Raw genomic sequence first — 15,613 nt, 5'->3', positions numbered from 1 at the left:
GATAACGTTTACACAAATCTACTCATATTTAATCATATTTAGCTACCTAATGTAAATGTGGACAGTATTTATGGGAGAGACAGTTGTGTAATGTATAGATGAGACGACTTGGTTTGCTATGGTAAATCTTGTTCTGACAATGTAGGTGTCACGGTGTGTTTAGATGTAGAGGGTAGGAGGCTAAAACCATTATAGACCTCTGACAACTAAAATGAAAAATGATAAGCTATTTCAACATGACAATAGAAAATACATTAGAGGAAAGCACAATGACATGAATTATCACTGTTAGCTATAGAAAGGAACATAATTATTTTCCCCCTTACCTAACACAATTAATAATTTTGTTGTCGTATATACTGTATAAGACTCCTTTGTTACAAACTAAACAAAGAGGCATACAAAACACTTCCCGTAACATGAAAATGCCTCATTATTACAAATGGAAAAATGCAGACAAATAGGTATGCAATATCAGAAAAGATTATGGTAAGAGGTGCAATTTAATAAAGCTAAAAACTGGCTAGTATTGCTATTAGCGGCATTTAATTCCGAGAACCCTAAATCTGAATCTTATTGATAAGATATCTATACCGGTTCATTTTTTTTTTGATGACTACAATTTCGGACTGTTTAGCAGCTGTCACAAATCAGATATATGGGAAATAGTGAAATATATTTTTTGAACCTTTTGCTATTTATCTGATAAAAATACGTATATTTTGACTATTTTTATTTTTGAGGATTTTGTTGGATGAAAATAAGGACTTGCAGATGGGAATTAAGCACTTTGCTTAGAGATGAGTGAAGTTGCAGCAAAATTTTGCTCTAACCGAATTTTGCTCTATATTTGTAAATTCACATTTTTAATGGTCAATTCATTCTGTCTCCGATGTAACTGGGGTAGGACAGGGAATTTCATGTGGAACATAAGGTAGGGGGAACTCCTCACAGAACATTTATGGGCAAATTGTGCCAGAAAAATGTGTGAACGTCTGCGCCCAACTACACAATGAGACGGATATTTAGAATATTTAGTTCTTTTCTAGTTTTCTTGGAGTGGGTTAAAGCACAATTTGTGCACTTCAGAGAAGGGTTGATTGCCTGTGATGTACTGAGTTTTTTGCTGCCTCTTTTAAAATGAGCTAGCCCTGTGCTGGCAAGGCTGGAGTTCCAGTTGGCATCATTACTGGGAAGCTCCATGCTGCTGGTTTCCCCCTACTAATAGAAACTCTCCAAGACTGGCAAGCATAGAGGTCTGGTCTGGTTCCCTCCAACATATTTATCATTAAAATAATATTGCAGAACCGAGGAGGTCAGGGTACTGGTTGAACATCCATTAAACGGTTATTACTAGAACAACTTAACTGTACTTACATCTAAGCCTTGTTCACCGGGTGCTCCTGGCTCCCCCTTAAAGAGAAATGACAAAATTAGGAACCTTGAATAGACGATTATACGAAGAGTTGGTAAGACAGAGCAATTAGGCAAAGATTTGTAGACATTCATTCATCAGATCTGATTATTTACTCTTGTATGCTAGAATGACCTTTATAAATGTCTGAATGGGCTATCATAGAGATCTACAAGCCATTCAAATATATTTATTTCATTAGTTATCAATAGTTAGAGTGTAATGTCTATTAATAAAAAATCGGCAGGTTGCAAATTTGTACTGCTAAAGAAATACTTTTAAAAAAATAACTTAATATTATACATGAAATAACTGATGTACAAATGTATTCATCCTCCATGCTTTTCTCACATAAGTTCCTTTAGCACTCCGAGGAGTTAATTTATCAAGCTGCGGGTTTGAAAAAGTGGAGATGTGGCTTATAGCAACCAATCAGATTCTAGTTATCATTTATTTAGTACATTCTACAAAATGACAGCTAGAATCTGATTGGTTGCTATAGGCAACATCTCCACTTTTTCAAACGCGCAGCTTGATAAATTTAACCCCTAATGTTTCCTTCCAGATAAATGCATCTTTCTTAAGTTTACATAGTGACACAGAGCGTTAATGCCTTTCCCCAGTCCCATGAGAAACCCTAGCACACCAGTGTATCACCAGCCTAAGAGCGGTTGTTATCAAATGTCTTTCACTGCAACAAGATAGAATCAAGCCTTCCTATTATATATTATTAATCATGGCGCGGACTGGGTGGTGTGTAAAAGGTCTTCTGGATCAATTATTTTGGTAGCTTATTTTAATGTATTGTGCCTAAAAAATATTTCAAAGAAATATGGTCTCTAAATACATGCATAAAAAGTGTATTATGTGCATATCTACATATACATTTCCTTTTTTGTGTTTATATCATGTGTGTTTTTTATCCAGTTTTCTGTGTTACCCATATTTTCCTCTAGTATTTGTTTGTCTATATATCTCAGGCAAGCGAGCTTCACTTCATAGAAGGCTGCCTCACTTGTGAACCAGTGTTTGAGTGAAAGCTGACATTCTTAAGGGTACTTTTCTATCTTATGTCTTTCTGGAACAGGGGAAGGACAGAGCTCTTGTAATTGGCTAGCCAGTCTCATAGGTAACAGAAATGCACTATACAGACTGCAGGCTGATGGAATCATACAGTGAGTGAGCATTATAGTCATGTAGTGTTTTGACATTTGAGCTTATTTTCCTATATTTACACAATTTTAAATGGTGCCTTAAAACTGTGACCATAACTACTTGTGATATAGGGAGAGGAAGTCATTTAAGATGTATTTTTAATAAAGATAAATTGGACAGTAATGGTAGAAATTTATATGTAATTTAAGAAAATTTGGGTTTAGCTAACATATTTAATAGCTATACATGTAGTATAATTACAGGATATGTTTAGTACAATACATGTTCAGTTTTATAGCACACAAGTAAGCACAGTGAAAACACTAATACATATGTCAAGAAGACTAACAGTAAACAGTAACTGGCATGAAAAGGTATATATTCATTTACCAACCCATACTATTGAAATGGTTTACACATACTTCTGAAAGTAAGGTTATTTTGTCAATTTGTTATATATTGGGAGCAAACTGTGAAAGACCTAAAAATACAGGCATGACCCAATAGCTGCCGTGCTCAGTCACATATGTTCCTGGTTCATTCTAGTACTGAATGGTTCACACCTGTAGGTCAATCTGGATGGTACGAACATAGATCATTCAGCCACATCACAAAAGTCCTAGTAAGCATGTCTAAAGCCCAGCAAATATTAACTTTTTTTATTTGAAAGTTAATAATAGCAATATGATATGTAATAAAATAAAATGTGTCTAAAATGTGATTGCATATAAAGGTCTGTTGGTAGTATCACTTATATTATGGAGCAGACTTAGAAATATGCATAAAAAATATGTATGAAAACATTTAATTTCTGTGACAATTTGTAACAATGTTTTGTGTTCTAGACGACATCTATTAACTATAAATCAGGACAATTTACTACAAATAATAAAATAAAGGGGTTGGTTTAAATGTTATGTGGTTTTGCCAGACCAAGAAAAGTGTCTCCAATTGTAATGTTTACTTTTACATGAAGTCAATGGTGGAACAGTACATAGTCGTGCCCCATAGCAAAATTTGGGTTAGAGTCTGGTGATGCCTTTCTCGCTGCCCAAACCTCCCTCTATGCTCTCAATAGAGCAGATTGGGGCTTCTTCTGGGCATATGCGATCTACCCAATGCACATGCAATCCGGTGGATGCTCATGGGCAGAGAGAAGAGCAGAGCAGGGGCCTCAGGGGGAGCCTCAGACGTTTCTGTGAGATGGGTTTGAATATGTCACATAATAGATAGAATACAAGTATTTTACAACTGCAGATAAACAATACTAGTTAGGAAAAATCTGCAAAAGAAAACCCAATATATGAAATAATTTAAGCAAGAATATAATACAATACCAAAAAATACATTTTATTTTTAATGCTTGTATATATTTTATTTTTAATACTTGTAACCGTATTTGATCTCATCCATTGATATGTTGTAGACTTACTGGAACACCAGATATTCCTCTTGGTCCATCTTTACCCGTGTCACCTGGTGGACCCCTGGGACCTGGTGGCCCGGGAGGTCCAGGTGGGCCTGGTGGCCCTGCCTGTCCTTGATCACCCTTAATAACAAGCAGATAGTTAGTCACAATAGACCTGCCAGATGATGCATTAGCTATTTTAACGTGTGCATTGTATATAGCTGCTACTGTACAATGAATGCCTAAGGCATGTAACTTAATAAAATGAAGGTATTTTTTCTGAAATAGGTGTCACCTAATCAGTTTGTTCTTTTAAAATAGAAAATAGAAGAAATTATAAATTCTCTTCTGGTTCACCTATTAATTAAAATGTACAATAAATATTGCGCCAAATAACTGAAATGTATACAACTCTTAAGTTCAAACTCTACAACCAATATTGGAGGTCTAAAACCTATTGATGTTTTATGAGAAATTGTTTTGGAGGAACCAGAATTTAACTTCTGGGTTGTCAGGACTTATATATTGAAAGCCAAATGCTTTGCTGAATAAACACTGAAAAATGAGCAGACCAATGCAACAGCGCAAGAATTAATTTGAAGCACTGATTATGTCAGATACCTTCAAAACTTGTAGACTAAACATGATGTGGGGAAAAGCCTCCCGGTATCCCGGTCACTTTGTGATTTTAGTGCATTTGAAGTACAGATTTGAGGTGTCATGTCTATTCTTGTGATGCTTTTATGATCTGCTGTCATTGTTTAATCAAGGCCCATTGCCTAGAAATGCACAGTACAGTATATGGCATGCATTGGGCAAGAGTGCAATAAGACAGGTAAAGAATTCTGCAGAAGTAATACAAGGAAAGAGTCATCTGCAAAGTAGCTGATGTAAGACATTTCCAACTAATGTTTATTGAGTCAAGCGAGATTAAATACCTTGATTACAAACACATAGCTCTGTTGTAAAGAAGCTCTAACATTTTACTATATATATATATATATATATATATATATATATATATGTATATATATATATATATATATATATATATACATATATGTACACATATACATATGTATCTCGTAAACCATGTTATTGAAAAAGACAAATATATATTCAGGTAACCATTAGGTAACCAAAACATTTATTACCATCAGCTAGCCCAATGATATATTACCTTTGAAAAAGTTCCAATGTATAGAAAATACAACTATAGTAAAGTATACTAAAGCGGCAAAATCCTCAATTGAAATGCAGACTCCTAAAACCATTCAGCACTACCTTAATCAAGCGGCGTTTAATGAGCTGCTGATCAGCAGAAAGAAAGCCATGATTGATCTTAGGAAACACCATCTGATCAGTGAGGTGAGGTCAGAGGTTGAAGTTCAGAGATGAGAAAGTTGAAGGACAGACATCAGAAGGCCCGTAGGAAGAAATAGAGACATAAGCATTAGATATAAAATAAACAGCAGAGTACATACCGACAATTTGTTTAGTAGAGAACCTGTGCTTATTTACATGTGTTTTTTGTATTAATGGCATAAGCGTTATTTTGTAATTAGATATTTTATATAGTCAACACGGCGGCCATTTAAGGCGCCCTCAGGTAATGTACGTTCTTATTGAGATGTCTAGTGCATGTTCATTAATGTAATTTGATGGCACAGATTCCCTGAACAAAATGCCAGTAGTACTGTACATACAGTCAGAGACTCCAGTCAGCATTAAGTGACACAATATCACCATTGTTTTCATAGAAACATCTTACATTTTGCATATGTAGGTAAAAAATTTTGAATTTTCAATTTCAAATTAATGTATTATCGTAATTCCACAAAATGGCACCATTCCTGCTCATGAGTCTTGTGTTTGTGCACATAACTTATGCTGCTGGACACCTGACTGGACATAAGCACCTTATCCACAAACCTTGACGGTGAGGATCTGATTACTATGGAGAGCAGCCATTGTGGGATAGCCTGGCAAACCCTGGGGACACAACATAACATCACACCAAAACGAACCAACACGAATACGCCACAAGGACATTTTACAGTGGACTATGAACAAATATACACACTGGTTACAACTGTGTGGTTAATGGTTAAATACTGGGTAGATGACACTACAAAAGGTGGAAACTCATTAAAATAATTATAAAAGAATGTTGGGGCCATGGTTATAAAAATTATGAAAATTCTGACTTAAGTTAATAAACGTAGCCTCAGGCCTCTTTCGTAAAACACGGTATTTTGAATTATATTAAGTTTATTATTCCCTTGTGTCAGATTGTTCAACAGCTTGCTGCTGCTGTATGTACTGATTTAGAAATATAGCTCACAAATTTTTAAGCAATGGCGATCTGCTGCACTTCGAGACCATCAAAGTGAGCTCTTTAAATGTAAATATCCATCTTGAGTTTACCTTGCTTCATTTTGTATAGAATAAGATGTATATATTTCCAGAACATGTACCCCATCTCCCATTTAACAATGTACCGTTTTACTTTTCAAGTGTTTTGCTCTGCTGTTGTTGCTGTTGCTTTGTGGTTGAATAAATTCAATATATCCGACTCCATCACACAGCATATTATCAGATTGTAGCTTACAAGAGTGATACAAGACAAGCGATCTTCCCATACAACTCCCAAAAGCTAGAGGCTCAGACTAAAGCCCCTATTTATCATTACCCAGTGATATGAAAGATTATACAATATGGAAATCTTCTCTTGGTGTAATTTAAAAATAAAACTTTGCCAAGACAGTTTAGTGGTACTCAGGTACCTGATGATACTGGCAGTGGTAAGGCTGTCGGTATCGTCAGGCCACTGTGCGAGCATATGCACATAATTGATTCAGCTTGCAGTGGAACTACAAGCCCGGACTTGGGCTTCCAGTTCCAATTTTGATAAAAATTAGAAATTGAAAAACAGTAAAATAAAATAATTTAAAAAAATAGGAAAAAAATAAGAGTTTAAATGAAGTAAAAATGCTTTATTTAAGTCATGAAGCATTTTTTCCCGTGCAGGGCCCTCTGCTGTCACCGTCCTGAGTAGGACAGTGGCAGTACTTGTACCGCTGACCTTGTTAAATAGCATGGGGAAGACTTTAGCTGGGTACACACTACAGGTTTATCGTCTAATTATCCTACAGATCACATGATAAACAACTATTAAGTCCGATATCACATTAGTGTGTATGATCATGTTTTATTGTACCAAAGCACATCGTATCGTTTGATTTGATTTTATAAACAAACTAATAATCCCTATAAACGATGGCGCAATGTCATGCCGAAGTCTGTATGGACTCACGACCAGCAGTGTAGGCAGATCTCTATTTAGTGTACAGAGTCACGGTCTTTTCAGCTGATGGTTACGAGGGGTGAAGAGCACATATCTGAAGGTAAATCATGTAAAACCGTGTAAGTGTGTCCGCATGAATCAGAATGCTAATTGGGACCTTCAGTCGTTGGTAAAATCGCTACAGAAATTGTACCTGCAGTAATTTTCTGTAGTGTGTACTCAGCATTTGCCATAGACCCTGGTCAAAGCTATTGTGGTCTTCACCGGTCCGGGTACTTTGATAAATGAGTAGAAGCCCTAAATCCTGAGAAATGGATTTTCTCCCTATCATAAATAGACCCCTAAATACTTATATTATTCCAAGCACGATTACATTTACTAGTACTATGTGTTTATTCTGAAATAACTCAACATCCATAAGCAAAGAGACAGTATATAATATAATGTTTTAGATTTTAATGTTTCAAACCTTAGCACCAGTATAAAAATCATATTACAAGCATTTATATTTCTCCTTTTGGAAGCACAAAAATGTCTGTAATTTTCTCCACTGGGAAAAATAAACTTTCTCTTTGCACATGAAAACTTCTACAGATAAATGATGTACAGTAAAGGGTGATGGCTCTTGTGAGAATTATGTTCATTCTTTTTTTATATGGAAATAGGTTTATTAGTTAACAATTAAGGGTAATGAGCTGCATAAGCTTCATTTCAAAACTGACTCGAGAAACCTGAATTCAGAAAGTGGACTTCTTCTGATGCACACATATGATATAGATGAGCACATTATTTTATCATTCTTCTGAGTAAAAGCCCTTAACATTACTCTATGCAGCCAAATGTAAATGCAATGCAATGTAACTAGTGTAAGTGTAAGGTGACTACAATTTTCACATACAATGAGTCTGCTATTTTGAGTGAAAACCATAAACTTTTCTTTATTGTCTGTTTAAAACTTTGTCTTTGTCTTAACAGAATGCTGTATCGAACCAGAAGAACAACAACTAACTATAATAGAGGAAGAATAGCTAGTAACACTAGGATTGCAAGTGATGGCAACCCAGGGGGGTTTACAGTTGACTGGAAAATCCCCCCGCCCTATGCAAGGACAACAAATGGGCAAAAGCATGTATTAACATGCAAAACTCTAGCCCGGTGTACAGCACCGCGGACGCTTATCCAACAGTGTCGCGAGTGCTGTATATTCTAGAGCTGCCTAAACTGAGCACAGCCAGCCAGTGCTGTGCTGAGCTGTTAGATGATAGAGTGTGATGTGTGATGATGGGGGGGTTGAGGTTGTGATGCAGGGAGGGGAGTGTGATGCAGGGAGGGGAGTGTGATGCAGGGGGGCGGGATTGCAACGCAGGGGAGGAAGGTGTGGTGCACTACTGTTGCATAATATGATTTGGGGGCACTTCTGTGGCACACCTGAGCTTGACTAGATTTTAGCCAGCACACTGATGTACATTGATGTACACAGTGGTGTGCACTGTGCAAAACTGTGACCCAGGGAGCCTTTTCTGGGAAGATTTAATCCAAGGCATCGCCGGGTACTTCAACTGGTATATATATATATATATATATATATATATATATATATATATATATATATATTAGAAATGACCTTTTACCCATATGTAACCATTATTACAGTGTGTAAGGATGTATGATATATACTTTAACATACTTATTAGGCAGGGGTTACTAACAAATCAATTAACATATTTCTGCAAACTGCTTAACCTTCCTAAATTCCTTATCTATGTTTTGAAGCTGTGTGTTTTAAAGTATACTGTGAAAGACATGGATATGTACATTTGTATTTGTTTTCTATTACTTCTGGGGGAGCCCTACGACACTATTATATGGCTCTCCTTCCCACTTTACTAGATGTGGTGGTGGGTAAACAGGGCTGGCAGTACCATTAGACAAACCTTGGCGGTTGCCTAGTGCACCAATTGATAGAGGACACCTAAAACACTGAATGAATGACATTATATTGATTTGTAATTCCCCCATCTGGAGAGACAGCTGCTAACATGAAGGAGAGGCAGCCAGCAGCTTCTTACATGTGACGCTGTTGGCTGCCGCTCCTCCATGTCAGCGTTCCGCTGGGGGTGTGGCTCTTGTCTACAATATCACAGCCAAGCGCCACTCTCCCAGTCCAGGAGCAGAGGATGCAGCCTGGTAAGAAGTAGCAGGGGTGAGGGCACAACATCCGAGGGGGGACAGACCACTTGCAATGGGGTGGAGGTGCTAACTAGGGCGCCTCTAGGGCCAGCTCACGTAGGTTGAGAATAGATTTCACTACCTCTTCAGGCTTGGTATATTAACTGAACTAGCTTCACTAAATGTGCTCAGATTTGAATGCACTGTCAGAACGATGGCACCAAATTATTTATGATTTAGGTTGTCATTTGTCTTTGGCCACAATGACAAATGAAAAAAAACAAATAAGGAAAAAAAAAGCTAATTTTCAATTTGCAAAATTGATGTGGCTTAATGATTTGGGGGCATGGTATTGGTAGACAGGGCAATTGCTTTTTTTGTAGCCGGAATAATTAAGACCAGACAGCACTTGTTTGGACAGCCAATCAGGTGTCACCTGAACTTAATTATTCAGTAGATAATGTGACAGTTCTTAGTAAGTACCAAGGAGAGGGAAGATGACTTTTTTTCTTTAGGTCGTTATTCATACTTGCCAACATTGGCAAGGACACCTCCGGGAGATCAGGGTGAAGTGGGCGTGTTGGGGGCGGGGCCAAATGGGTTACATCATTTGGACCCAATTGCAGCAGGGGGTGGGGCCACAATGACACGGAATTCCCCTCATAAGCTCCGCCCCCGCCACTTAACTATAGTTGCAATTAGGAACCAATAGGTTGCCTTGCTTTTCAGGTAGTCCGGGAGGGCTCCCAGAAATTCAGGAGTCTCCCAAACATTCCGGGAGAGTAGGCAACTACGTCGTTATTGGAGTAGCAATATGTTTAATGGTATGTTTGTTTGATTAAATAAACAATGTCAAAAGTGTAACATAAATTACACCACTTTTTGTATTTATATTCTTTTGGTTATTTAGTAAATAACCCTGAAACTGCAGTGTTAATTCAAATGGCCAGTCTGTTCGTGTATGAAGGTTGTAGCAATAATTATTCACGTTGCAAAATATTATCATTACTGCTAATACTACTACTATTATAATAGTAAAAAGAATAACAATACCCTACAGTACTTTTTATACATAACCCCAAATCACAAGCTTTTAAAACCTCAATACCAACACCGAAAAAATGTGATCTTTCTGCCAATATGTTGGAAATCTATTTTTTGATAAATATATATGTTTGCAAACTTGATTTACATTTCTACTTCCCAAAAAAGTGATCTCAATGCAATTGCAAAGGAGTGAGAAGCAGTCAAATGTTTCTGTATGCCAAATGCCAATACAATGTTGATTGGAATATTGCATAAGATAGCTATTGAAAGTTTTACACAAGTTGAAATTAGTTGCTAAATTTGTTGGTTTTGCTGTGTTTGCCCTCAATGTTTTCCCTTTGTGTGCTGCCAATAAAGCCGCAGTGCGTAAGGCTATGGGCTCGCGAGATGGCATGGCAACAAGAAGTAGTGCCACCTGCTGCTTCCTCTTCACTTCCTTAGGTTACAGCCAGCTGCTGCTATTACACATTGCATTACACAGGCGTCTGGCCAGAGCGATCCTGACAGTCAGCAGCAAGTCCTTTCCTAGTCTGTCTCACTAAATCACAGCTACTCTGCTGCAGCTCACTTTATTCTTCTGATAATAAATGTGCAGTGACATATTGGAAGACCAGTAACTGATATTTCTTTCCAGGTCCTTCAGAATACTGGGTATCACAATTCAGACACAGGCTTAAAAATTCCTGTGTCCCACAAATGAATGTATTCGGTGCTTTTACACACAAAACTTGAGCTATTGTGACAATCTGTTTATTTATTTATTTTATTTGTACCCTTTCAGCTGTAGAACCATACAACTGACAGGGTGAAAGGTCAATTTGCGTACAGATGGGTCGTGCAGTTCATTCATAAATTAGATGTTTGGGGCCAGTGCACTACACATCAGCTGATCAAGGCAGTCACATACTTTTTCTACACTAGATGACAGTGGGTAATTATATTAGTTACAGCCAATTCGAAATGAATTACATGCTATTTATTGTTAATTACAGAATGCGACCTTTGTTCTTTGAATGATTATATATGAGGTCAATACGTGTCACTTGTGGACAAGCTGCAAGGATACTTAATATTTATTACAAAGCTTACTAGCAAGAAATCACAATAGGAAGTGAAATCATAATTAGAGTATGATGGTCTAGAATGGAAAGTACAATCTCAATACTTGTGTATGGAAGGCATAGTAAGATAGAGAAAGACATTTAGGACAGTTATACATGTGTACCCAAGTGATGTTAATGTATGTATGTAAAACGTGTAATTATATTAGTTTAACAACAAATAATATCTGGGATCTATGAAAATAATGGTGAAAATTATTTGAACATTTTTCAGCCCTTAGTAATGCTGTCATGGTATATGTCTGAGGGTATACTGCACAATCCCATTAGGAAATTATCTTTTGAAAATTTTATTTTAAATACCAAAACTCCTTAGTCCGATAATAGTTTTTTTTTCATTTAACATACAAAAACATGATTTAAGTTTAAATGTATCAAATTACAAACTACAGACATAATATGGAAGAACATCTCTGATCTCTGATTACAGACAAATTATTTATATAAGCTCTTCATCTGCATTATCAATAATAAAATGGTTTGTGAATATTTGAGCCTTATCTACAAATTGTCCTTTTCATCATAAAACAATGCCCTTTCATTTGCCATGCAAATCTATTTCACTTTCCTAATATTAACCTATTTTCTAACCCCCCTCTTTGCCTTTTTCAACTAACTTTTTTGGTCCCCTCTCCCTTCCTCCTTCATATCCCACGACTTTGCTACCTAATTCATATACACTCGACACCATTCAACAGAAAATTTCCTCATGCCAGATACTGGCAGTCCCTACCAGCTTTACTGCACTCCCCAGTCTACTCTTAATTCTCCTCCATAACCAAGAATGGGTCTTTGCTCTCCACTCCCTCTCCCTCTCCCCCCTCTTCATGCTCCCTCTCCCCCTCTTCATGCTTACCTTTAGTCCACTTCTTCTTCCGTAACTCTCCACATACACATCCCCATCCAATTTTAACGTGCATTCATCTTTCCAATGCTAAAGAAACTCTTAAGAAAACCTCTCTATGCCATATTGCTCTCCTCCATTTGCCTGTAAGCTACTTGAGCAGCTTGTGTTCATCTCACCTCATTCTTCATACACATATACTCTGCCACTTTTAACACCACTGGTCACCCTCTTCTCCTGCACACTTTTACTCTGTTGGCCCTTGTGACACTGTTCTCTCCTGTTTCCTTCCTACTCTCCTTCAGTATCTCTACCTCTGACACCCCCCCCCCCATTATCTGCTGGGTCCCCACAAGGCTACGATTTCAGCCCTCTGATTTTGCTCATTGTACACCTTTTCTTTTGATGAACAAATTTGCCTATTTATCCTCAAGTTTCACATCTGCCAAATTTACATTTCCTTCCCTGACCTCTCTCCTTCTCTGCATATTTGCATATGGATGTCCCAATGCCACCTAAATGTCAAAATGTCCAACACAACGCTTATCAGAGTCACCACTGCCTGTCAAATCTCCCAACAGCAGCACAGTTTCCTGTCTCCCAAGCCTGCTGACATAGTACCAACCTTAATGCCACTTTCTGCTATACTCATTACATTCAGTCTCTCTTGCATTCCTGATGCCTTGATATTGAATGTACACTCTCCACACAACCCTTCATGCAGCTCAAACCTCAAATACTCTCCTATACGCCCACTCCCATCTGCCTCTGACTTGGACCCTTGCCACTTCTTTGCTACCTGTTTTTCCCATGTCACTTCCCACCTATGACATTCCCTACCATGCCTGATCAAACTCTCCCACAGCCTTCAAATCTTTAAATTCTATCTGAAAACCCATCTTTTTTTACTAAAGTCTACCACACTGTAACCTGATACAGCCTTGCTACTGTCCCAATCTCCACTCCGAGTCGTACCCTCCTCTTCTTTCAGCTATGCACTTTTCCTTCTAGATTATAAGCTCTCAAAATGAGTGCCCTCCTTACCCTATGTTTTCACATCTGCACTTACTTTGTCCACCTTGTATTGCCTTGTTTTATATATGCTCTATTTTCCCCGCTGTCTGACACTGCGGAGTACTGTGGCACAGAGCAAATAAATAAATAAAAAATAATAATACTACATGACATCATTATCATTTATTTATTTATATAGCGCCAATTCAATCGTACTGTCTTAAAGGTTATATGAGCTAGTTTGCCTGGGCATTTAATTCCATTCTGTGAGAGTTGTTGTACATAACCTCACACCATTACTTTGGGACAAGCAAACCTATTCCTGTGAAAAATGCAAAGAAACAAAACTGCCAGGACACCACATACCAGTGTGAACAGTGTCTTAACAATGTTCTAAAGATCTCGATATCTGTCATTTTGAAATCACTCCATCATGTTTTCCTTAATGCCCTGGATAACTCATAAATACAAATATATGTCACAAATGGAATATTATACTTCTCCATGGTCAGTGACTACAACTTGGTTTAGAAAGACAAATTACATTCTCCCATGACTCTTTCAGGACAAACCACAATAGTACGTTGTTCATCAAAGTATGAAATAACAGGAAGCCTCTGAGCTAATAGAAGGTGGCTCATGAAGAATTAACTGTTTTAGCAGAGTGGAGATATCTGCTGAAACACTCAGCTTACTGAGGTTAAGATAATACAGTAAGCTACTGGACTCTTTCTCTTTATTTTTCGGTAAATGAATCCCTTCTGGAGAAAACATTGTTAAGATGCTATCTGTTTCTGTGCAGTCCCAGCTGTTAGGCAAATTTTCCTGAAGACACTAGGAGGAGAAAGAATATGTGTGAAAATGGTTAAGAGGGTGTCCTGAGTGTTTTATTATGGCAGCAATGAGACACCAAGACTAATTAAATGCCAGCTGTTGGCTGAGGATTTTACGACATTAAAATTATTAATATATCATTTATTTCATGCTGAGCAGCATTTATGTTTTAGGCTCCCGGGTGTAATGTCTTCACTTGATCAACAAGAAAGCAAAGCAAGAAAAAATGATTTGGGGTTGAGCTTTTTGGAAAGGAAATATTGATTCTTTCAACTGTCATGTTGTAAGAATATATACATGTGATGAAATAGTACATGCACACTAAACAGTTGCTACTAGCTGGCAGTGTATTTATGTGTATTAACCTACTAGCCATTAGTCCAAGTGCTGGACCCAATACTTTAAATTAGAAGTTTATTAGAACGCAGTAAAGGTCATTTCCAAAAGTAGAAAAATGTGACTCTCAAATGACAATTTTGTGACCTTGTGTCCATTTAGGTGTGAATATGCCCATTTACATTGGTTCATAAATGGCTTCTTAACGTGTCAAGATAGCAATAAAACTTAGTTTCTTCTGAAAGAGGGAGATTAGGACATCCCTTGAAGAATACAGACAAGGTGGAGGAAATGCCTCACTTTGTGCTGTGGGATAAGATATTTAAATGGGGTTCAAGGGATGAATATTATGCATTGAAGTGGACATTCCTGCTCTGGCAAAAGGCCACAGAGGCTATTTCACCCATAAATAAACTGATTTTCACATATCCTCAGAGGTGGTGGAGATTCTGCATCTACCTATACATTCACCCAAACTTTATGTGAGAAATCCCAGCTTTAACTGTACAAACTGCAATGAAATAAAACTTGGATGGATTCACATATGGCTTCTACTATTCCTTCCAGTCAGAGCTGATCCCTATTTGGACCAATTTTTTTACCCATGTAACTAGAAATTATTTTTTCCCTAAAGAAATGTTAGATGCCAAAATAATCACAATACCTAAACCAGGTAAAGACCCAATGCAGTGTCCGAATGACAGACCAATAGCCTTGTTAAATTCTGGTATTAAAATTTTCACTAGAATTATAGCCAATCCACCCTCGGCTAATCAATCAAGATCAGATGGGCTTCTGCTGGGCAGGCAACCCCCGAAGACAGTTGCTCATTGCAGTTGCCAATCATGACAATAGATCTGAACCCTTAGTATTATTTTCCCTGGATACGGAGAAGGCCTTTGACAGGCTGCATTGGATGTTCTTGACTAAGGTCCTTGCCAGGTTTGGCTTTAAAGGCTTCTTC

The 15,613-nt window shown here is 37.5% G+C and overlaps 1 protein-coding gene across 1 annotated transcript in view; it reads right to left on the bottom strand.

The window, feature by feature from the left end:
- Positions 1-15,613, bottom strand: part of COL25A1 (collagen type XXV alpha 1 chain) — a 369,306-nt gene that overhangs the window by 102,145 nt on the left and 251,548 nt on the right. The window contains exons 8-10 of the mRNA XM_075200693.1: positions 5,910-5,969; positions 4,002-4,118; positions 1,378-1,413 (exon numbers count right to left, since the gene is read on the bottom strand). Of these exons, the coding sequence (XP_075056794.1) occupies positions 1,378-1,413; positions 4,002-4,118; positions 5,910-5,969 (213 nt within the window). The remainder of the gene's footprint in view (positions 1-1,377; positions 1,414-4,001; positions 4,119-5,909; positions 5,970-15,613) is intronic.

This window comes from Mixophyes fleayi, chromosome 1 (assembly GCF_038048845.1).
Source record: "Mixophyes fleayi isolate aMixFle1 chromosome 1, aMixFle1.hap1, whole genome shotgun sequence".
NCBI lineage: Eukaryota > Metazoa > Chordata > Amphibia > Anura > Limnodynastidae > Mixophyes > Mixophyes fleayi.
The sequence above is the reverse complement of the archived record's forward strand: the minus strand, read 5'-3'. Positions and strand labels throughout refer to the sequence as shown.